Source organism: Gossypium raimondii, chromosome 9 (genome assembly GCF_025698545.1).
Source record: "Gossypium raimondii isolate GPD5lz chromosome 9, ASM2569854v1, whole genome shotgun sequence".
In the NCBI taxonomy this organism is placed as follows: domain Eukaryota; kingdom Viridiplantae; phylum Streptophyta; class Magnoliopsida; order Malvales; family Malvaceae; genus Gossypium; species Gossypium raimondii.
Genome location: NC_068573.1, coordinates 48,852,915 through 48,875,893, shown reverse-complemented (window position 1 = coordinate 48,875,893; position 22,979 = coordinate 48,852,915). Strand labels below are relative to the sequence as shown.

The 22,979-nt window shown below is 31.3% G+C and overlaps 3 protein-coding genes across 7 annotated transcripts; 2 read left to right on the top strand and 1 right to left on the bottom strand.

Moving 5' to 3' along the window:
- Positions 1 to 22: 22 nt before the first annotated feature.
- Positions 23 to 6,785, bottom strand: LOC105800702 (uncharacterized). 3 transcript variants are annotated; one of them, XR_001135843.2, is made up of 15 exons: positions 6,352 to 6,785; positions 5,634 to 5,820; positions 5,463 to 5,535; positions 4,968 to 5,115; positions 4,697 to 4,806; positions 4,310 to 4,450; positions 4,079 to 4,220; positions 3,863 to 4,006; positions 3,529 to 3,689; positions 3,365 to 3,439; positions 3,037 to 3,175; positions 2,357 to 2,629; positions 1,487 to 1,667; positions 780 to 834; positions 23 to 199 (listed from the first exon to the last, which is right to left on the bottom strand). XR_001135843.2 is itself a non-coding variant. In XM_012631978.2 (14 exons), exons 1-13 carry the CDS (start codon positions 6,619 to 6,621, stop codon positions 1,509 to 1,511), a joined length of 2,022 nt encoding a protein of 673 aa, XP_012487432.1. In that variant the 5' UTR covers positions 6,622 to 6,785; the 3' UTR covers positions 558 to 834; positions 1,487 to 1,508. The 3 variants fall into 3 exon arrangements, 2 of the variants coding, with proteins under 2 accessions (XP_012487432.1, XP_012487431.1); XM_012631978.2 differs by lacking the exon at positions 23 to 199 and having other exon boundaries at positions 558 to 834; XM_012631977.2 differs by lacking the exons at positions 23 to 199; positions 780 to 834 and having other exon boundaries at positions 1,234 to 1,667; positions 6,352 to 6,784.
- Positions 6,786 to 11,869: 5,084 nt separating this feature from the next.
- Positions 11,870 to 16,196, top strand: LOC105800701 (uncharacterized). Of its 3 annotated transcripts, none has more exons than XR_008188743.1 (13): positions 11,870 to 12,441; positions 12,562 to 12,976; positions 13,054 to 13,705; positions 13,853 to 13,893; positions 14,151 to 14,219; positions 14,389 to 14,489; positions 14,575 to 14,653; positions 14,836 to 14,934; positions 15,034 to 15,102; positions 15,175 to 15,224; positions 15,322 to 15,403; positions 15,477 to 15,582; positions 15,684 to 15,759. XR_008188743.1 is itself a non-coding variant. In XM_012631975.2 (13 exons), exons 1-13 carry the CDS (start codon positions 11,972 to 11,974, stop codon positions 15,808 to 15,810), a joined length of 2,349 nt encoding a protein of 782 aa, XP_012487429.1. In that variant the 5' UTR covers positions 11,871 to 11,971; the 3' UTR covers positions 15,811 to 16,196. The 3 variants fall into 3 exon arrangements, 2 of the variants coding, with proteins under 2 accessions (XP_012487429.1, XP_012487430.1); XM_012631975.2 differs by having other exon boundaries at positions 11,871 to 12,441; positions 15,488 to 15,582; positions 15,684 to 16,196; XM_012631976.2 differs by having other exon boundaries at positions 11,872 to 12,423; positions 15,488 to 15,582; positions 15,684 to 16,196.
- Positions 16,197 to 21,551: 5,355 nt separating this feature from the next.
- Positions 21,552 to 22,082, top strand: LOC105800700 (glycine-rich cell wall structural protein). The gene has a single exon (XM_052621313.1). The coding sequence runs from the start codon at positions 21,552 to 21,554 to the stop codon at positions 22,080 to 22,082; it is 531 nt and encodes a 176-aa protein (XP_052477273.1).
- Positions 22,083 to 22,979: the final 897 nt, after the last annotated feature.

Genomic DNA, 22,979 nt, shown 5'->3' with positions numbered 1-22,979 from the left:
TTATTTAAGATACCACTTGAATCTGAAATATTAAAGTTTAATGATAGCTTTACTATCCAGCCAAAACTGTTTGTATTTTCAAGGAAGGCTTCGTTATACCAAGAAAAATAAATAAAAGAAAGTAAGAGAATCTGTTCAATACATGATTTTTTTAAGTAATGCACTCTGAAAAGGCATTTCCAGCCCATCATAGAAACTCCTGCACAAAGCATAAGTAGTCTTCCTTGTTACAGCTTTGTTGCAAGTAAAAAGCTATTACTGCCAAAAAAAGCTAAACTGATTGCTTAAGGAAAAATTAAAGAATTTTTTAAGTGCGTAAACGGGTTGTTGCAATGTCCTCTGAATAACATATATGAATAGCATTATACCAATATGTATGTCCTAGCTTTGCAGAAGTAGAAGCCAATAAAGGACAAGTACTATATTCATGTGTCCAACATGAAATATTCAAATCTTTTTCCTAAATTAGAAGGAACATACGTAATAATTAATGCAAAAAAAAAGAGTAAAAGTAAGCAATTATATATATTTGCGTAAAAGAGATCACGAATTAAAAATAAGAGAAGGGCAAATTTATTAAAATTGATCAAACTTAAACTCAAATTAAAAACAAAATTACTATATGCTAGTACTATTTATTAGCTTTATTGCCAAAAGGGGAAAAAGTACTATTTACCAGCTCAATTGTTTAGCATTAGAATAAAGTAGACATTGTCTGCACTTGGTTTATTTTACTTTTTGTAAAATAAAATTATTCTCTAAGAGTAAAGCGTCATGACCTGCTGCTGGCTTTGGTTTCTACAAGAGCAAGTTATCTACCCCTTCCTGATCTTCCTGTAATGTTAAATCAATATTGCTAATGAAGATTATAAATGACTAGATTAGTCAATTCTAACCCAAACTTAAAAATTTTATCTAAAAACTTGACTTAATCATAAAAATACTTAAATTAGAAATGAATGAAAATTAAATCTAAAATTACTGAATCTCAAAAGAAAATAAACCCGAAATAAATTGAAGAAATAACTTAAGATGACCAAATCAAAAAATTCAAATAATTATTAAAAATTTGGATCACCAGAACATAAAATTCAATCAAAATTGACCCAATTTAAAAACCTGAATTGACAAGTTTAATACCTATACTACTTGGACTCGAATGTGTAGGATATAATTGTGTCAAACAAGGGTAAGTTGATTTTTTCTAAGTTTTCCTATATATTTAGAAGATAATTATAGAAATATACCCATACCCTTATCATGATATACATATATTGATTACATTATAGAAACCAAAATCGAATTAACGTAGATAAATGCATTACAACATTTTAGTAAAATAGATACTGATGGTGAGAATAAGACTTCCAAAATGTAATCCCCAAATTCAAGTTACCATGAAATTGCACACACACATACATTTAATATATATTTATATATTACTGCGCATATTGATCAAAGCCATGTAGCAGTATAAAAGGAGAACCTGAGCTTCCAATATTAAAACTCTATTCACACTTGAGTGCCCGGGTGATCTCCCATGAAACTGCATCAGCCTCCGGGGTTTGACTGTCGCGAGATCCGTGCACTGCCTGCCGCTTGCAATTCACTAATGCAACAATGAACCTCTCATTCTCCAGTGAAGAAGGATACATAACTTGCTCGTCCTGAAATTTATAGGATCCATCAAAATTGCAAATTTAAGATGGTAAATGCACTGAATATTGAAAACCGTACGTTCATCGTTTATCACATTTATGTCTTCGAAAGTAAAACCAACATAAGTTCATCATTTTAACAAATGGACTTCATTCACAATAACACAGTATTTGCATACCTATGAATAATAAGTGTTAAAAGATTTGAAGTGTATCCCAATCCCAACCCTGGCTTCAATGAATCCCCTATTTCGAGGACTATGCAGTTGGTCAATTCGACTAAAATAAATTGAAAATCGACAGAACCAACCATCAAATGGAAATTAATCGAAACCAATCAAGCTTAGCTTCATAACCAAAAAATAACCGAGTCAACTTACTTCAGTCGGTTCAATCGTGTATCTTGGTTATTTCAATTAATCGAGTTGAGTAGTATGGATAATTGGTTAGGGTTTAAAGTCAATCAATTCATTAGTCATTACACAAACTTCAAACCGGACCTACTTAGCCAACAGACTGGGATTATAATCAATCTAACTGCCCTAATTTAACGGACCAACAACAATCAGTCAGGTAATCCAGTTATAACTGACTTCTGCATAGCCCTTACCTATTCCTTAATATTATTAAATGAACTTGAAAATTTTAGCAGTTTGATGCTAATCATGATTATATCCCCAAAACTAGTAACTGCTTACCTCAGACAGCTCGTAGAATTCATCGGGTGATATTTGCAGTAACTCCATAGCAGTTTGACCAGTACACCAAGCAAAAATTTTAGTGTTCTTGTCGGCAAGGGTGAGTTTCAGGTAGAAAGCACGCATGACAACTTCACTATCACAATCACAGTGACAGAAACTGCATTCAACTGCTCCGCTTGGCATCTCTTTGACAAAATGCCCACAAGGAGCATGTGAGAATCTTGTAGTAACATGACAATGATCAACTTGGTCAATCCAAACTCGACATATCTGAACATATGTTGGAGACAGGAAAAGAAAAAGGGTTAGCACATGGAAAATTAGGTTTTGAAAATTAAAACATGCCTGCCTGCGAGGTGCTAATGATTGAAATTGGTCATTTCCATTTTTTCAAAGAAAAAGTTACTTGGATAAACTTGGCTGTGATACTCGGACTCAAGTGTCAGTGTTGGATATAGGTATGTGTTCCATATGAGTGTATTCAACATTTTAAAAAAGATCATATATTTGGGGGTACTTTAAGAGTCACATCTCATACACATACCACACATGCTTCAAATATGGATACTTAAAAAAAAATGAAAAGTCGGAACAACATTGGTAGGGAACTGTTAGAAAGCATTAGAGAGTTGAAATGGTATTCATAAATAACTGTTTAGAAAGCATTTGATCCATACATGCATTGAATTCCTCCTGCTGGAGAGGTCAGAAAGGCGTGATAACTTGTGAAGACAAGATGAGTTTACTAATGCTGGTAAGCAACTGAGGTTGATAAAAGAAGCTCCATCATCTGTCTCACACCATGATAGTTCAAAGCTGTTAAGCAAAACAAGCACCCACGTCATCAGATGTTCACAAAGTGCTTTTAAAACCTTATGCAAGTGGAAAACTCACCATGAACTTCAGACCACGAAAATGAGAAACATAAATGTACAAGGTTCAAGCTACCACTTAACTGAATAGACATTATTAAGGTGTATTGATAAAACTCAAATCAATGCTTACCGATCTTGTTTTGTCTTAGAGCACGTCAAGCCAGAAATATATGCTGTGTGACCAACGCTTACTCGTCCTAATGACCTGAGAAGTGTATCATGATTATCAAGCCAAAAAAAGCAGAGAATATAATGAGTGCTATAATCCATAAAGTTAAAGTTAACTTATGGTACCAAGATTGAGAAAAATGTAGCTTTGCCCAAATTGATCCAGTCGAATCCTCGAGTTTCAATAAAAAAATAACTCCTGCAGTTTCTCTTTCTCGAAAAACATCTCTAACCACTCCATAAAGGCTGATACCGGTCATCTTGCCATGGAGATCAGCTACAAATAACTGCAGAACTTAGAAAATTTTGGAGAAATAGTATTAGTGTAATTAACTGCAAAATTAAGCTGCAACAAAAGGAATTCAAATGACCTTATACCAATTTTTGAGCGTAAAAAGACAACCTTTTGAGGTTTCTGAAATATAAGTAGAATGAAATGCAGGATTATAAATGAACTTACCTGAAAAGGATAATTACTGAAGTCAATTGACCCTTGGGAATCACAGGGCAAGCTCACTTGAGAAACTTTGGGACCTTGTGTAGGATCAGCTGCAGCATGCAACTTTGATCCTTGAGTTCGATTTTGTGTGGATGATAGGCATACCTGAGGTAAATATAAACTAACTGTATATTTCAAATGGCAATAAAACAATTCACTTGATAAATTTTAACTCACTTGTTCCTCATGTTGAACAAAAGGCACCAAGTATAATTGTGTTGCAGTTCCATACTCTAGACAAAACTCATCACTTGTTTCAAGGGCACTCTCTGCTGCAATAGCAATATATGGTCTATCCAGGGCGAGCATGCTTCCAACACTGCAAGGGATTGTGTCAGACTCTCATACCTTAAATGCCAAAACAAGAGAGAGAAGAAACACAAATGTAGTTTCCAATGCAAGAATTACCTGAAAAGATTGGCTAGGATTACCTGCTCATTCCACAAGAGAAATCTTAGTTTTACTCCATCATTATCAACAAGAGTGATTTGCTTCCTCTGTAAACCTCCACATTGTTCCAGAATTTCCAGTGAAGTGATAGATTCAATCCTACAAAAGAAGAAGAAAAATAAATGGACATCTCACAGAAACAATTGCTATAATTTAAAATCCGTGGATGAAATATTAGAGCAATTAGCATGATGCAATCATACTTCATTTGTTAGAGATTGCTTTGGCGAAAAAAAAAGGAAAGAAAATCCCAAAACAGATAGGAATTAAGTCAAACCTATTACAGCACTAAACTTAGGATACTGCCAAAACCAAACAAAGAAGAATAGAAATTATATATCCAACCTAGCGTACAGCGAATATGAAACACCATTCTTGACTCCAGCATGAGAAATGGAAGAGAAAGAATCTGAGCAAAACTGGGCTCCTATCAAGATTGCATCGTCATCCAGATCCTGCAAAAAAAACAAAAGAGAACTTGTTATATTCCTGCAAGTGGAGAAAAAGAAATGTTGAAAGCAAGGAAACGTATTTAATATCAGGAATTATTGAGAATTTCGGCATGCTTTGACCTTACATTTTCATTGAAAGTAATTGATCATACATAGCAAGTTACCTCATCCAATAATATCACAAGATATTCTGTTGGCAACAACCGTGGGCTACCACATCCTTCTTTGGCAGTTCGAAGATAGCAACCTGTAAGGAAAATCTCCCTCGCTTTCTTCAAAATCCCATTCGGAGGATCAACCAAGTCATAGTATCTACAAAGAGATAACATCACAAACTTATTGGTGGAATACAAAGACAACAGCTTTATCCTTTCCATCATTCTAGAATGGTTTATCACTTCCATTTTGCAGTAGAAAAAAGCTGTACTTAGCAATGTCACACAGGCTCAATTGAAAGAGTTGGAAACGAGTATGTTACAAAAAGGATATGTTGAATTTTTCTATGTATTTTAAGGGACCTTAGTCATATCCTTATACACGTATTCAAGTATCCAGCAGACAAGGGTGTCAAGGGCTACTTCAAGAAAAATGAAGGGTTGGAGAAACATACATACATACATGGGTAAGAATGCATATGTCCAAACGAGTAGTTTGATTACCTTCGGTGAAGATAAAGATCAATGGTATTGGAACTCCAATAATCCCCCAAAGTAAGCATGTAAATGTTCGTACCTAAAACAAAAAGATACAACTTTAGCAACGAAAACAACGACACAAAGGCATAATTACCCATCAGAATCATCAACATAGAGCTCAATCTGTATATCAACCCGGAAGAACATGAGCATCCACAACCACAGCTTCCAAAACACTACTCAAGGACAAGAAATTCTTCTCGTATATTGAGTCGATTGTAACTGTGTTAGGAAGCTTTGCTCTCCTATGTTTCCTTTTCATCTGATCTATAATCTCTGGCCTTTTCTTTGAACCGCCTACCCTGCGTTGCTCACTCCACGCCTGGGAAACAATCAGTAGATTAGAGATCTAATAAAACAAACAGAATAATAGAATATATTTAAAAAATCAAAAATAAACCACGATTGCAAATACGAACTTCTGAGAATGCCGATTCTTTTTTCTTGAACGCGGTAATAAACTAAAATAACTAAAAATACTGAAGTGAACAGAAGAGAATTGAGACTATGAACTCTAATCGATCATTCTAGATTCTTTTAAAGAAAAATAAACAGTGAAATAGCTCGATAATTTCAACCGGATATATCAAAGAAACAGAATTGAGACTATGAACTCTAATAGATCATTCTAGATATTTTCTCAGAAAAAATAAGCAATGAAATAGCTCAAAATGAGATTGGTAAATTTAACTGGAAATATCAAAGTAAACAGAAGAGAATTGAGACTACGAACTCTTATTAAACCATTCTAGACATTCATAAGCAAGTTAAACAGTCAAATATCTCGAAATAGCACGTCCTAAACTAAGCAAATCAGTAAAACCGATAAAACCGCACAGCGAGAGTACATTACCTGAGAAAGATCGGAGAGCAAAATAGCAGCAGTGACTCCACTCGAGTAAGAAATACAAGTTTTGAGGATCCGAGACGCAATCCAGCTCCACCCCGCTCCATTATAACCTTCTTCATTTCCACTCGGATCTTCGTCTTCTTCAGGAGATATGACCGACCAGGCGTACTCGATAAATGCGAGAAACGGATCTTCTTCTTCGTCTTCTCCTTCGCCTTCTAGTTTTTTATGGTTATCGGTTTCCATTAGCGAAGCTCCATCGGAGAAAGCCATCGTATAATTTCTAGAGAAGCCGGAGACTGAACGGCGGCGGACTGCGGAGTTTGTTACAAATGATTTGGGAGGGAATTTTGAGAATTTGTGAAACTTCTTTTTTGGGGGGATGTATTTTGGCGCGGTGCCAAAAACAAAGGCGAGAATTTGTTAGGTAGAATCGAGCGTACAAAGTGCTTTGTAAGCTCGATCGACAACAAAACACTCGGGATAGGCTTGGATAAATACGCTCATAAAAGGATTATGATAATGGGCTAGGCTTGCTAACAGTCTTTTTTATTGAGCGAGTGTTGAACCGATTAAATCATCGGTTCAATGATGACTAAATAAAATAATCATAAAAAAGTAAAAATTTTATATAAAAAAAATACAGATTTTCAAAATGGGACAATAAATATGGGCCAATGTCACACAAATAAGAAATTTTCATGCTACTTTTTAAAAAAAATCATAATTATAGTGTTAATTCCTCTAATTAGACCTATTTGGACTACTCACTTAAGCTTAGAGATCTATTTTAAATTTAAAATAATTTAGATAAAAATATTAAATTAAAAAAAATGAATTTGAATAAAAATTAGGCTAATTTAAAAATGGTTTAAGCTTAGACTCAATCATGCTCAACCTATCCTGCTTTAAGTTCAACTTAATTTAGTATTTCCAACTATGGAATACGTCTTGCTACGAGACATGCCACAACAATATAGCAGACCTTGTTAGTTATAAAGCTTATAGGCATTGCTCAAAAAAACTATCTCATCTTTTACTCACACACATTGCAACCATGTCTCATCATGTCACATTGTTAGTTTAATGAAGGAATCTCAAACTATAAAACTTGATGAAAATCCACAAATCAATAGAGGACATGTAGCCTATAGACATTCTCCTTAAATATATTTTAGACACACGATCAATGTAGACAATTATTATATTATTTAATTCGTACCTTAATCATTGTTCTCTCAATATTTTTAAAATATATTTCTGACTTTTTGATTGATCGAATAAATTATTTACAAACCTCATTTCTTCTTAATCTATCAAAGATGCCATAGGTAACTGAAAAATATGTCATAAACTTATTATTATATGGACCAACGCAAAAAAAAAAAAAAAAAACACTTTTTCTATTTTTGTTATTGTTTTTGTGTGATGGAGGGAGATACTAGGCACCCACTACCTACATGAACTTGTTGCATTTTGGACCATGAAAAAATCATTGAATGATTGAGAAGAAAAAAACGTTGACAACGAATGAACCTAAAAAGCATAAGCATTGCCTATATCACGCCATCAAATTTTATTTTATTTTATCTGTTTACAAAAAATATAATTCCATAAATGTTAGCATTAAATAGCACAAATTTGATGCATGCATGCATATTCCTTGGTCAATAAATTTGACATTATTTTAATTATCTATATTTATATTAATCGATATAATGAGATAAATGAAAATCAATTTAATTAAAGAATAATAAAATACATTTTTAAATAATAAATTTTATTACTAAGGTATTCATGTATTTAATATTTTTTAATTTTACTTAAATAATTTTAAACTATAATTTAAAAATAAATCTTAAAACTAATAAATGATTAAGTTGGAAGATTTAAATTTTTGAATGGTGGTTTTATTTAAAAGATGAGTAAACAAAGTAATAATTTGAAAAATCTTTTGTATTTACTATGTGGTAAAACTTTTATTGGTTTATCTTTATGGTAGTTTAAAATAAAGTTTCATCATTCACCAAAAAATAAAAATAAAGTTTCATCTATAAATTATTATTTAAATTTTATATTAATTTAAATATATTTTTATTATTTTATTTTTATTATTGTTTATTTCTTAATCGTGATAATACAGGGTTTGAATTTTTATCATTTATACTCGAGATGATAAGTGACCCAAACAAGTTTATTTTTCAAGTATTCACTAATTTTTAATTACAATTAGTTTTTATAAAAAATATTATAAAATTTAATTTATATTAAAATAATTTAATGTCCCTAATATTTTTTTTCCTCTACGACCACCCTTACATTTCAACCCAAATAGATATTTCACTAATTTAATGTCCAATCTATTGTTATTTTCAAGTACACCAAAACTAATCATATAACCCATCCAAATATACTCTTAAAAATAGGGAAAAAAAAACTAATGTATGGGTGAGGTGGAAATCTCCCACCACTTGTGTCCATTATTAGTAACCACCGATTAAAGTAAAAAATAATATGTGTAAAATAAATTAAGGTGACTAAATTATTAGTAAATTTATATTTTAGTCATTAAACTTTAAAATGTTATAAAATAAGTATTAAATTTTTTGAAAGTGTTCATTCCAGTACTTAGATGTTAAAATTATATTGCATGACATTTTCGGTTTCCACTACCCTGTACCAATTAAAAGCACTCATCCCCTTTTCTTCTAAAGTTAATTTTTTTTACAAAAACTTTGAATGTCACGAATTTACGAATCAAAATTCAAATAACTTTCTTCTTCAATCTCCGACACTAACTGTTAAATCAACTCAAATCTAAAGTATGTTCTTCCATTTGTCGATGGGTTCTGGTCTATCATACCAACCGTCGAATTGTCTCTTGAAGCTCACTGGCTATAACTTAAAAAAAAACCTTGACTTGAATAAAAAATTTTAAGTAACTCAGTGAATTAAATGAAAATATTCGAATAATTTAGTGATTATTTTATAACTTTTTAAAGTTAAGTGACTAAAATATAAATTTACTAATAGTTTAGTAACCTTAGGTCTAAATTATCCAAAAAAAATTATATGGACAAAAATAACAACGCTTTGTACAATTATTATTTTTAATATATATATATTAGAAGGCAACAACTTGCCACTAGCTTCCAAAGCTGAAACTGACCCCCCCCCCCCCAAGCTTTAAAAATTGGAATGCTTATGCCCATCAACCTTATCGCTTTATAGACAATGCAAAAACAGTAACCCCAAATAAATTTGTTATTTTCTAATCTTGCTCCCATTATTTAACTTTGTCAACCTATCACGTATCTTCAATATATTCAACAAACTCCTTCATATATATAATATACACATTACTAAATTTAATAAAAGTTTTATTTAGAAAATAAAACTATACTTTTGGAATGGATAATTTATTTTAAATATTCTCAGATAAAAAAAGTTCACATATTTAGAAGTTTTTAGAAAGGAGGGAAGACCAAATAATAATTAATAAGACAAGTTATCAAAAGTTATTTTGAAATGAAATTTAAGTTGATATTAAATTTAAATTTTTATTGAAATAAAATTTCTTTGATATTAAGCCTCAAATTCGGAAAAAAACAGTTATTTCAAAAAAGTAAATTATATTCAAAATCATTAAATTATTAGTAGATTTATGGTTTGGCTACTTAATTTTAAAAATTACAAAATGATTATCAAATTATTTAAATATTTTTATTTCAGTGTTATAAATAAAAATTTCAAATAATGACGTTTTTAACATTTTAAAATTCAACTTATTAATAATTTAATAATACTAAAAATAATAATACTTCACTCAAAGGAAAAGTTGAAAGCATACTTTCTTGATTTAGACAAACAGCCACCCAACTTTTACTTTTAATTGGCTAACAAAATTGTGGACTTCAACTTGGAACTATAAAAGGAAGTTGGTTAACTAATTCTAATAATTGATTTTAGCTATAGTTATTTCAATGATGTATTATTTATAATTTCTATTGTGATTTTTACTTTTTCAAAAATAAATTTTTTGGGTACATATTGAGTTTTTTATATAAATATAAATATAAATATAATTATAATTAAAAAATTAAAAAATAAATATGTTATAATATTTCTTTGATGGGTAAGGGTTGTCCAAATATTGCATTTTGATTGTACCATTAATATAAACTTTCAAAAGAAAAATCAAACCCAAATCTTTTACCATTGCACTTGTGCAAGGGACCTAGGGAGTAAGCAAGGGCTATATCCCTTGAAAAATCGCATTTTAAATTTTTAAATTTTATAAAAATTATAATTTAATATATAGTAAATTTTTATTTAATTTTTTAAAAATATTAAAATTTTAATTTAATCTTAAATTTTATAAAATTATAATTTAATATATAGTAAATTTTTATTTAATTTTTAAAAATATTAAAATTTTAATTTAATCTTAAATTTTATAAAAATTAAAATAATATAATAAAATTATTTTAATTCTCAAAGAAAATATATTTAACTTAATTTTGACTCCATAAAAAATTATGACTTTGATTTTCGTGGTCATGTTTTTAAATCCAGTGTAATGTGAAAAATAATAGGACGAAGAAATTATCACGTTTATCTCTAGAAAAAAAATTGAAAGCCGGACAAATTTCTGAAAATTAAAGATTGTAAAAAAAAAAAGCCGAAATTTGTCTAAAAGGGGAAGCACTAAATGCCCGTTTATAAACGCGCGACACTGATTGGATAAAAAGAAAAAGCTACCACTTTTATAGGCTAATAAGTACGACGTGAATTAGTAGCGCGTGGAAAGCAAATCCCTTGTCATTTTGTATTTAAATCAAAATAGAAAAAGGTATAATTTTGAATTTTATCCCTCTATTTTATTAAAATAAAAAATTCAGTCTCTTTATTTTAATTTATGAGAACATAATCGTCGTACCGTAAGTATTGAGTTTTTGTTAATTTATTATATATAAATTGTTGAGCTACTGATTTTTACTTCTTCTTTTTTGGGTATATAAATTGTTAAGTCAATAATTCTAGAGTTAATGATTTAACGAGAAGGTTTAAGAATGTTATTCAATTGTACTAACTTTCAAGTTATAGTAGGTAAAAGTAACATGGAGACTTTTGTTTGCATTTTACTTTTCTATTAAAAATAAATCAGTTATTCTGTTAAAATTGATCATTTGGTTATTCATCATACCGCTTTTAAAAATAAAAAGAATGAAAATTTTAATGAAAAATATCAATTTACTATTTGATATAACATACGAGGATTAATTTATTTATTTTTAAGTAAAAGGGAAAATGTAAACTGAATTCTAATACATGGGCATCCATGGTACTTTTATCGGTTTTCATATAGTATGAAATTAAAGTTTGATAAATTAAATTAAAGGACCAGTGTATAAATTTTTATAAAATGGAGGATTGAAATTTAGAATTAGACCAATAACAAAAAAGTTGTTGTCTTTTTGAGTCTTGGACCTCTTAAAAGAGACGAAAGCTTCTACGGAGAAATTATTGTGAAAATCTTCATTTATCGTATCAAAGCTTTGAATTTTGATTGGTTTTTTTTAGAGGATAAACGAAAAGAAAGTAAAAGGGAACAGCGTATAAAATGGAAACGCCGCCGGCGGAGGAACTATTGAGAAAGATTCAAGAACTAGAAGTGGGACATGCGAATCTCAAGCAAGAAATGTCGAAGTTAAAGCAATCCGGCGGTGAGTCAAGGCTTGATTCGACTCGTCAAAGATCCCACTCTATTTCCCCTCAGCGCCCTCGATTACCCGGGAACGCAGCGGCTGCTTCGGCGGGAGGGACAGCGACGGCTGTTGCTTATTGGAAGAAAACTTCGGGTCCATTTCGACATTCCTCGCCGTTGCAAAGAGAGAGCAGAAGCAATGACACCTTAAATGGCGGCAGCGGCGGCGGCGGCGGAGGTGGTGGAAGAAAAAGTGGGAATACCGGACCAGCTGCCGTTAATTTCACTAACAGCCAGTATTTAAAGATATTACAGTCTATGGGTCAATCTGTTCATATATATGATCTTAGTGGCCGTATAATTTATTGGCAAGTAAAAGAAAAAGGGTTTTCTTTCTCTCTCTCTCTCTTTTTTTTCAATTATTCAGTTCCAAAGTTCAAATTCTCAAATCTAATTCAATGAACAAGTCTAGCATTATCATTTTTGCATTGGGTTTCTTTTTTCAGGAATCGAACTGCTGAAAAACTTTATGGGTATTCAGCAGCAGAGGCTTTAGGGCAAGATGCCATTGAGCTTCTCGTTGATCATAGGGACTTTTCTGTAGCTCATGGTATAGTTCATCGTGTTATGATGGGGGAAAGCTGGACTGGGCAATTCCCTGTTAAGAACAAAATGGGGGAAAGATTTTCAGCTGTTGCAACCAATACTCCATTTTATGATGATGATGGTTCTTTGGTTGGAATCATTTGTGTTTCGACCGATACTCGGCCTTTTCAAGACATGAAAGTTGCATTGGCAGCTGAAAAGCAAGCCGATGGTGATTCGGCTTTTAGCTGGTCTAAAAACGCAGTCTCGGCTAAACTCGGTCTTGATCCTCAGCAGCCGTTACAAGCTGCAATCGCGTCGAAAATAACGAATTTGGTATTAGTTCCTTATGTCTCGTGTCTATTTACTTTTGTTGTAGTTTGGTGTATTGGTTTGATTGTTACGAAATGCAGGCGTCCAAGGTGAGCAACAAAGTGAAATCGAAGATTAGGACGGGAGAGAATTGTTCCGATCCTGAAGGGGGAAGTGGAGATAGTCATTATTCTGATCATGGTTTGTCCGATGCTGTTCTTTCTGATCATAAAGAAGATGCAAATTCCAGTGGAGCTAGTACGCCTAGGGGAGATTTACACCCATCTGCTTTTGGTGTGTTTTCGCCTTTTGATGAGAAATCGCCGGCTAGAACCTCTAGAGATTTTGGTGATGAGAATGAAGGAAAACCCGCAATCCTAAAGATTATGACCTTAATGGGTAAAAAAGGGATAACATGGCCTTGGAAAGGGAATGATCGAGAAGGACCCGAGACAAGGACTACACGTTTTGTATGGCCTTGGTTGAGTACCGATCAAGAGAATGAAACGTTTCAACCGAAGGCTCCATATTCTGGTACGAAAAGTGAAGGACATGTTAATGAGAGTAACAAATCTGTCAATAACGAGGCAGCATCAGGTTCTTGGTCGTCTGCTAATGTTAACAGCACAAGCAGTGCCAGCAGCTGTGGTAGTACCAGCAGTAGTGCTGTTAATAGAGTTGATCTCGACACTGATTGTTTAGATTACGAAATCTTGTGGGAAGATTTGACAATCGGAGAGCAAATTGGGCAAGGTAATTGCTTTCGAGTGAAGGAATTGTCAATGGCCGGTGAACTTGGTCATTGACTCAAAGCACTGTCGTGTTTACCTTGTTTGTGCTGTTTTTTTTCTTTAATATGTATAAGTTTAATACTTTATGTACCTTTGCTTTCATTTGCAGGTTCTTGTGGAACCGTGTATCATGGTCTGTGGTATGGATCAGTACGTTCTCTTGCTTCTTTCAAAGCCTTCACTTTTGATAGGATTTACATTTGCATTATGGATGAATATAACTTGAAATTTTGGTTTAGGAGTACCATGATTTGTTTCGGGACACTTGTGGTTAAATACCAATTCATGGAAGTTGCGAATGCATTGCAATGCATTCATTCTTGTACTCATTAGTTATTCATTGGTATTATTAAAGAGCATGCTCGTATGATTATTTGTGTTAATTGACCGTATTCATGTTATTGCAGGACGTTGCCGTCAAGGTATTCTCGAAGCAGGAATATTCAGATGACGTGATAGATTCCTTTAGACAGGAGGTGTGCTTTATTCATAAATACAGTTTCTTTTCGGTGGTAACCGTAAAATCACATGATACATGCGCCATCCTAACTTTGCATTCGCTGAGTCCGAAGCCACTGCATTTGTTATTATTTCGAGTGAGTTCCTCTTTGGAACGGTGTTCACGGTTTTACTTTTGCTTTGAAGGTATCTCTGATGAAAAGACTGAGGCATCCGAATGTTCTGTTGTTCATGGGAGCTGTGACTTCGCCAGAACGTCTCTGCATTGTCACAGAATTCCTTCCACGGTTTGTTCTCTTCCTTTTTTCGTAACTTTCACATTGCATATTTATGGCTCTGTGGAATCCTTATGTTTACGTTTCTTTGTTGCAGTGGGAGTTTGTTTCGATTACTACAGAGAAATACTACCAAACTCGATTGGAGACGGCGTGTTCATATGGCACTGGATGTTGTGAGTATTATGAGTTTTAGCTTTTTAATTTTCATTTTCATTTTTTTTCCAGTTTCTCTATGACTCCCCGTTTTTTATGCATATATAGTGCCATCATGTATTCGGTTTTCTTTCATCCTTGCATGCATTACTGGATTATCCCTTCCCTATGTCAATTCACCTTATTAATTGAGCTTCAACAGGCACGGGGAATGAATTATCTTCATCATTGCAATCCACCTATCATTCATCGTGATTTGAAGTCATCAAATCTTCTAGTTGATAAGAACTGGATCGTGAAGGTTTGCCTCTAGTTATGTACTCCCTTTCTAAATGCAAATCCAGTTATAGTTTACTTCTCGGTTTTGAGGATGCTTTTTCATTTATTCGATATAAAATAGGTTGGAGATTTTGGTTTGTCACGTCTCAAGCACGAAACATATCTCACGACAAAGACTGGGAAGGGAACGGTATTTTACCGAAAATTTCATTTGCTTCATCAGAAATATTTAAACCACTCATAAGTACACCATTTCTTGCAGCCTCAATGGATGGCACCAGAAGTTCTTCGTAATGAACCCTCTGATGAGAAGTATGTCACCCCCTTTCCTAAATCCCGCAACCCCATTCCATCACATTCACCTTTTCTCTGGCCAATAACTTTGCATTTCTTTTTCTTTCCAACTTAGGTCCGATATATATAGTTTTGGAGTCATTTTATGGGAGCTTGCTACCGAGAAGATACCTTGGGATAATCTCAACTCAATGCAGGTACCCTTTTCATTTAAAAGGATTAACTCATTCGTCTTCACGGCTCTGCATATACGAACAAAAGTTCTTTTAGTATATTCACAGGTAATTGGAGCTGTGGGGTTCATGAATCAACGGCTAGAGATTCCAAAAGAAGTAGATCCGCGGTGGTCTTCTATAATTGAAAGTTGCTGGCAACGGTGCTTTTTCTCCTTATAATGTTTACATATTTTCGAATGCTTTAGTCTGTATAATTTGCAATCGTGACCTAATATGTGCAACCACAACTTTTCCAACCCAGTGATCCACAATGCCGACCAACGTTCCATGAACTGTTGGACAAGCTTAGAGATCTTCAAAGACAATACATGATCCAACTTCAGCAAGCTCGTAATTCAGCCGGAGACGGTTCTCAAAGGGACTGGTGAATCAAATTTACGACTTTTATCGATTCCATCCTATTGCCTTCAAGCAAAAAAAGCAGAGCCAAAGGCAGTTCCTTTGCTACCCTGAGACTTTTACGGCGTTGAGACCCCGAAAATCAGGCCAGACAAAAAAAAGACGAAACCTAGACAATTGTTGGCACTATGTGAGTGAGTTTTTGCCCTGAGTTGTGAGATGTCTGTTATAATCTGACATCATAAAAATCTTCAAAAAAATCTGTTTGACAGTGCTGTGTGATTAGATTCATGTCAACTTGTGATTCTTTTTCTATAAAAAAATTATGTAAAGCATGTTAGAACCACTAATGAAAGTTGTATATAATACAGAATATATATATCTACAATGGAGTAAAATAGAGTGAAGAGATCAATGTCTTCTTGCATTGTTTATTATAGGGTTATTATTCCATTTAGTACTTGAATTCGGTATTAGTGTTCAATTTGGTATTAAAATCTTTATTGTTCCAATTTAATATTTGGGTTCGGGTTTACTGTTTAATATGGTATTTAGATTAGATGGCAATATGACTTGATTAATATTTGACATGTGTGCTTTAGTAAAAAAAAAGGTATTTAATTGAGATAAAACAAAATTCAAGTGCCTAATTCAACATTAAAATTAAAATACTAAATAGCATATAACTTATATCTAATTATAAAATGAAGAAATCCTCTACTATTTGTACTAATCATTCTTTTTGAAAAAAATTAAAAGTCACCTACTTCTGATGTCTCCATTTTATTTTTGACAAAAGGCTTAGGCTTTAGTGGTTAAGAAACAACTCTATTAAATACAGCTGGTCTATGGGTTTCATTTTAATTTCATAGTTAATAAATGTGAGTGGAAATTTGAGTCAACATCGACTATTACAATGAATTCCATTTATTTCTCACTTTTCCCCTATAATGATATTTTACTCTCTTTTTTCCTTTTAAAATTATTTTAATCTTCAACTTTCAAATTTTAATTAAATTATGTTTTGAATTTTATGTATTTTAAAATTTTACATGAAGTATATTTGAATTGCCACACTAATTACGATGTTACTGCCTTTGAAATTAACTAAAATTTGAAAATTGAAAATTAAAGTACAAAAAGAGAAAAAAAAAACTAAGGCTGTTTTGATAAAAAGAGATAAATGTTAGGGCTGAATTTTTCGTTACACCTTTATTTTACTTCATATTATCTTTGTCCTTTCCTGTTTTGTACACTTCCATTTCTCTCACCAAACAATATTAATATTAGCTGATATGAAGAGGCTAAGGTTAATATATTATTGGTTAATCCATCTTTTAACACACTTTGTGGAGGTTCCACAACATTTGCCAGTGGAGGACATGACACTGGGCACTGCTCATGGCGGCTGACTGATTCAGACGTAAATATTAAAATATAATCACGACCCCTCTCTATAACAACTTTATTTATCTGATCAGATTTTAACTATTATAGAGAAATGGTAGTTATATATTTATAACACTATATTATTATAAAGAGATAATCATTATAAGCTTATCAAAGAATTTAGACCATATGTTGTTATAAAGAACTAATTTAATAAAAAAATATACTTTATAACTATGTATGTTGTTATAAGTAAAAAGTTGTTATAAAATGTTAAAATAAAACATAAAAATCGATTCTTCTAAAAATTTGATTATTATAGTGAAATGCTATTATAGTAGGTAGCTATTGTAGAAAGGGCTGATTGTCCGGGGCGAAATCAGGAAATTTTTTTAGGGGCCGAAATTAAATTGTAATTTTTACAATAACAAAAATGTAATTTCACCATTTTAATAGCCTATATAATTTTTAAACAATTAAATCAAATTTTTATATTTTTAAGGGGACCAAAGTATAATTTTACCTTTACTAAAATATTTAAATGGCCTAATGAAAAATTTTCCATTTTACGGGCCAGGGCCCTGCCACACCCCTTAGTTTCGCCCCTGCTGACTGTATAATTAAAATAATATTATTATATAAATATGTAAATTTGTTTTAAATATGATTATAATATGCGAAGTTAAAACAAATGCGATATGAATACATAAGTTACTATATCTAATTTAACATAAGTATCTATTGTGTAATTGTATGATATTATGTTAATTAGTGTATTTAGTGATGTGCTTTCAGGTAACATTACGAATGTTGTGATAATTTGTATATTTAAGTGGTTATGAATATTGTAGTAATTTGCGTAGTTGAGTAATATTGTATTTAATTATAAAAAAATTATAGTAATTTGTGAAATTAAATAATATTTTGTGTGAAAATATTATAATGTAAGTGTGCTGTTTAGTTACAAAGCTTGGAATGGATTTATTATCATTTGGATGCCATGCCAGCGCATTTATATGCAACTCCACATCGACATAAAATATAGACAACTTGAAACTTACTTTTGTTATTCCATTTAAAATTAAAATATATAAATATTTGTTGTTATTTGAATTTTGGTCATACAATCAAAGTTATGCGAAAATTTAATTAATTATATTTAATAAATAATAAATTTACATGTTAATTGAATATTTCATGTTGTTCTATAAAAAGGTTATACATAATCACTTAAAATATTGTTATCAATTTGGATTAGAGGTGCTCACATGTTGGGCCGATGTCAAATTCTAAAAATTTTTAAACCCAAGTTCATCTTGCCCAAATGACTCGTTTCACTGTTCAAAAATAATGAAAATTATTGTTATTTAAATTTAATTATAAAAATAAAAATATTAATATAATTTTCTATATTTTTATTATTTTTAAACATTAAAATGGGTTGAGCCGAGCTAGCTAGAGATAAAAGTCCATCCAAAAGGAAAACAAATAGGGTCGAGTGAGCCACCAACCCATAAATACCTTTAATTTAACCCGGCATAATTAAAGTAGAAGATCAAATTATGATAAATTAAAATCCAACCTCTCTTCAAGCCCATTTCTTGAATATAAGAATTTTGCTGATCCAATAATAAGGGTTTGAGTTCCTTGAGGCCCATTTTCGATTTACATTTATTGGGTCTTAAATTGATTTGATTCAAATTTTATAATTTTATTTTTATTCATAAGGTAATAATAGTAAATCAAATCAAAATTTATATTTTTTAATTTTAATCTTTAATATTTTATAAAATAAAATTTTAAATTAATGAAATAATCTTACAAATATTGTCTAATATTAGTGGTGATAATGACCTGGTTAAATCGAGGTCATGTATGTATGGTATCAACACCATACATATATAGTTCTCAAACCTCTAAACGGTTTGTAATATGAATATTAAATTTCAAATTACATCACATATATATTTTTAAATTTGAAACAACTTATTTTAATACTTACATTATAATATTATATTTTTATTTTTTGTAGGATATGAATTACATCACATATATATAAAATTAACATATTAAGAAATTTGAAAAATGAGTCGAGCACCTTGAATATTATTATCAATATTTTAAATAGATCTATTTTCGGTTTAATATTTTTGTCAAAAGCTTTTAAATATTGAGAGCCTTTGAGCTTGAGCGGGTAACCCTTGATCAAGCTTATTGTATAAAAATATATTTTTCCTTAAATTTTAGGGTTAATTGCATCATATATCCCCAAATTTTAACCTTCATTCTAAAATTGCCATCAAACTTTAAAACATTCTAATTACATCTTTAAACTATCAATGGTATATCTATAAGGTCCTTTCATTACTAAAATCATTAATTTAACTGTTAAATTAGATGTTAAATCTTATACGGCATAGTTTAAAATAATTTTTAAATATTGTAAATATTAATTTTGGGGTTTTCAAGCTTTTAGAAAAATCTTATTGCTCTCTCTCTCGTAAAAGACACACACTCTCTTGTTTTATTTTATTTTTAGATTTTACTTTTTAAAATTTATGCAATAATATTTTTTAACTCATTTTAAATTATGCTATGTAAGATTTGACCTGTACATTTTAATTTGGAATCATTCGATATATGATAGTCACATTAAACTTTGACTAAATTCGAAGTGACTACTCAAATTGAAACCATATAAATTGAACAATAATTAAAACATATCACATGGGCCAACGGATTGATTAATGCGAAGGTCATACATCTTTAAATATTCAAGTTTTAAGTTTCTATTCAATTTTCCGCGGAGTATAATAATATCATTTTTAAAAGCAAAACATATCACATGGGATGGGTTTACTTTTTTTTAAAAATTTCATAGCAATATTAAAGGCTGCAGGAGGAAGTTATAAATGTGTTCATAGCATCATCATCTTCACCTTCGTACACATACATGTTCATCGGGTCCCATATCACGACCACTCAACGTCAATATTGCAAAATTAGGCTATGCCGTATGCGTAAATGCTTCAATTCTGCTCGATTATTATAAAATTTTGTAAGCTAAAATAAGAATTTTTATATTAAAAAAACGTAAATTTGAATTATTAATTTCGAGAGACATCTTGCATGGTTTTTTACATCTACTCCTCATACTAACTCGAGTATGAGTAATTTTATTATGAATTTTGATCATATTTTCTTTTTTGACATAATACTTAAAATTCTTTATAGTCCCTCATTAACCCATAAATAAGAAGATAATACACTGTAATACATTCAAACTCACATTTTCTTACATTAATAATAATTTCTAAAATTAACTTATGTTTTGAGCTTAAATTTCTTTAAAGTCTTAATATCCTCTACTCCAATCATGGTTAATTTAAATAACGTATTCACCAAAATTGATCGTAACCATGTTTATTACAATCTATAATTATGATAAACTACAATATAATAACCAAAAAACGCGTTTATGATCATAATTTAAATCCCAATTTAAATGATTTATAAATATAAATCGGCAGAGAGTACAATCAGTCGTCTAGACTTTTTAGGGTGCTAGCCTAGCTCTGGCAAGCATTAGCGAAATTAGCCAAGGCTAGAGGTAGTTGAGAAGACGAGACTATATTAATTGCTATGTCACCGTCCAAATTAGGGTTTTTCTTTTATATTTAATGCATCATTTTATACTTGAATTTTACAATTTTTGGGTATTTATATATATATATATTTATATTTAATAAAAGTAAAATATTTAGATACTTAAAAGTGATTGTGTTAATTTTTTAAATATTAATCCATATTTTAGGATTGATTTGATGAAATGCAATTACTAATGTTATTAGTTTTGAATTTTCATGAAATAAATAATAAAATAATTAAGTGTTAATTGTGAATTTGTTTAATTTGTAAATATAATATGATGGGTGTGATTTTTCTGATTTTAGGATTTAAAATTAATTGTTAATATTATTAGTTAATTATGATGTTAATCATATCAACCCCAAAACTTAAATTAAACAGTAAAATTAACATGGTTTACTGTTAGTACCAAAACGTATTTCTTTTATAAAATACATGTATTACATTGAAAAGAGAAGTCAAATATTCACGTTAAAAAGTACAAAACCCGAATACCAAATGATGTAATAAATTTTTTTTTCAAAGATATTTGAAAATTGAGCCATTAGGTTAAACGTAGATATACATTATAGAATATATTTGCATATTTGCTTGCAAATCTAAAAATCTTCAACTAATCAACTGCCTGCATTTATGATATATGTATATATATAGGAGGTTGTTTGCTAAGTTCATATGCTCAACATTTATCGAAATTAAGAGTTGAGTGTTTTACTTTTTATTTTCTTGGAAAATGGCCGGGAAAGTGAGTTCCAAGAGATTAGGAGTGTTTGCATTGATGTTTGTGTTTGCTATAGGGATAGCTGAGTGTAGAAAGTTTGAGAAGGAGAATTTGGGTGGTGGTTTTGGTGGTGGTGCTGGAGGAGGGCTTGGTGGTGGTTTAGGAGGTGGAGCTGGTGGGGGTGCAGGAGGAGGGCTCGGTGGCGGCGGTGGGGGTGGATTAGGTGGTGGTGCTGGAGGAGGGCTTGGCGGGGGTGCCGGTTTAGGAGGTGGAGCGGGTGGTGGTGCTGGAGGAGGGCTTGGTGGTGGTTTAGGAGGAGGAGCCGGTGGGGGTGCTGGAGGAGGGCTTGGCGGGGGTGCCGGTTTAGGAGGTGGAGCTGGTGGTGGTGCTGGAGCAGGTGGCGGTCTTGGAGGAGGGCTTGGTGGTGGGGGTGGTGCAGGTGGTGGAGTTGGAGGAGGAATTGGAGGTGGTGCGGGTGGAGGTGTAGGTGGAGGTGGTGGATTCGGTGGTGGTGCTGGTGGAGGAATTGGAGGAGGATTTTAGTGTCAAAATGTGCATGGTACATGGTGCTAACCATGCAAATTATCCATACGATCAGTGGCATGCTAGTAAGCATATATGGCAATGTTATAGTATTAGTAATTAAAAAGAAGGTGGAAATTAAGCTTAATGCTGGTTTATTCTACCCAAACAAAAGCTGCAAAATGCTTCTTGTATTCTATTAATCACGTTTTTGTTTTTCTGCCTTCATTACTAGGATTTATGTACTTGTTTTCTATTAATTATAATTCAAATCAATTCAATAATGGTTGATTGTCAATAATTTTTACTTTTTTTGTAATTTAAAATATTTTACTTTAACAACGAAATACACATTGTATACTAATTAATATGATAATTATATGTTCATTAACTTACTTTTAATTCAACAATTCAATTTTTATTGGTTGATTTCGATTTTAATGAAGTAAACAAATCATGCTCATGATGATGATAGTACCAAAAATAAGAAAAATAATTTGATGAGTCTTAACTCGATTGGTATCGACATTATTGTTAGTGCAATTTTTGTTTCACGTTGTCGAAATTGACTTAACTTCAAATATTATATTATTGTTCAAAATATACTTAAAAATTTCTCTAACTATTAAACTATCATTTTCATTTTAAATTAGTTTTCAAATTTTAAAATCTTCTAATTACATCCCTATTTTATCAATGTTATATTAATTAGGTCCTTCAGTTATTAAAACCATTAATTTAACCATTAAATGACATGTTAAATCTTATGTAACATAATTTAAAATGAAAATTTTAAAGAAAAGTAAATACCGCATGACTTTTAATAGTAAAACTAAAAATAAAGTAAAACTGAAAAAAAATAAGAGAGTAAGCAATAAAACTTTTGTAAAAATTTTGAAAACCTCAAAACCAATATTT

Excerpts from the sequence above, each read along its gene's own strand:
- LOC105800701 (XM_012631975.2), top strand. The coding sequence starts at position 11,972 with ATGGAAACGCCGCCGGCGGAGGAACTATTGAGAAAGATTCAAGAACTA. Across the intron at positions 14,490-14,574 it reads GTCACAGAATTCCTTCCACG|TGGGAGTTTGTTTCGATTAC; the intron begins GTTTGTTCTCTT and ends TCTTTGTTGCAG. Across the intron at positions 14,654-14,835 it reads TTCATATGGCACTGGATGTT|GCACGGGGAATGAATTATCT; the intron begins GTGAGTATTATG and ends GAGCTTCAACAG.
- LOC105800702 (XM_012631978.2), bottom strand. The coding sequence starts at position 6,621 with ATGGCTTTCTCCGATGGAGCTTCGCTAATGGAAACCGATAACCATAAA. Across the intron at positions 5,821-6,351 it reads TGCTCTCCGATCTTTCTCAG|GCGTGGAGTGAGCAACGCAG; the intron begins GTAATGTACTCT and ends ATTGTTTCCCAG. Across the intron at positions 3,176-3,364 it reads TCTAAGACAAAACAAGATCG|CTTTGAACTATCATGGTGTG; the intron begins GTAAGCATTGAT and ends TTTGCTTAACAG.
- LOC105800700 (XM_052621313.1), top strand. The coding sequence starts at position 21,552 with ATGGCCGGGAAAGTGAGTTCCAAGAGATTAGGAGTGTTTGCATTGATG.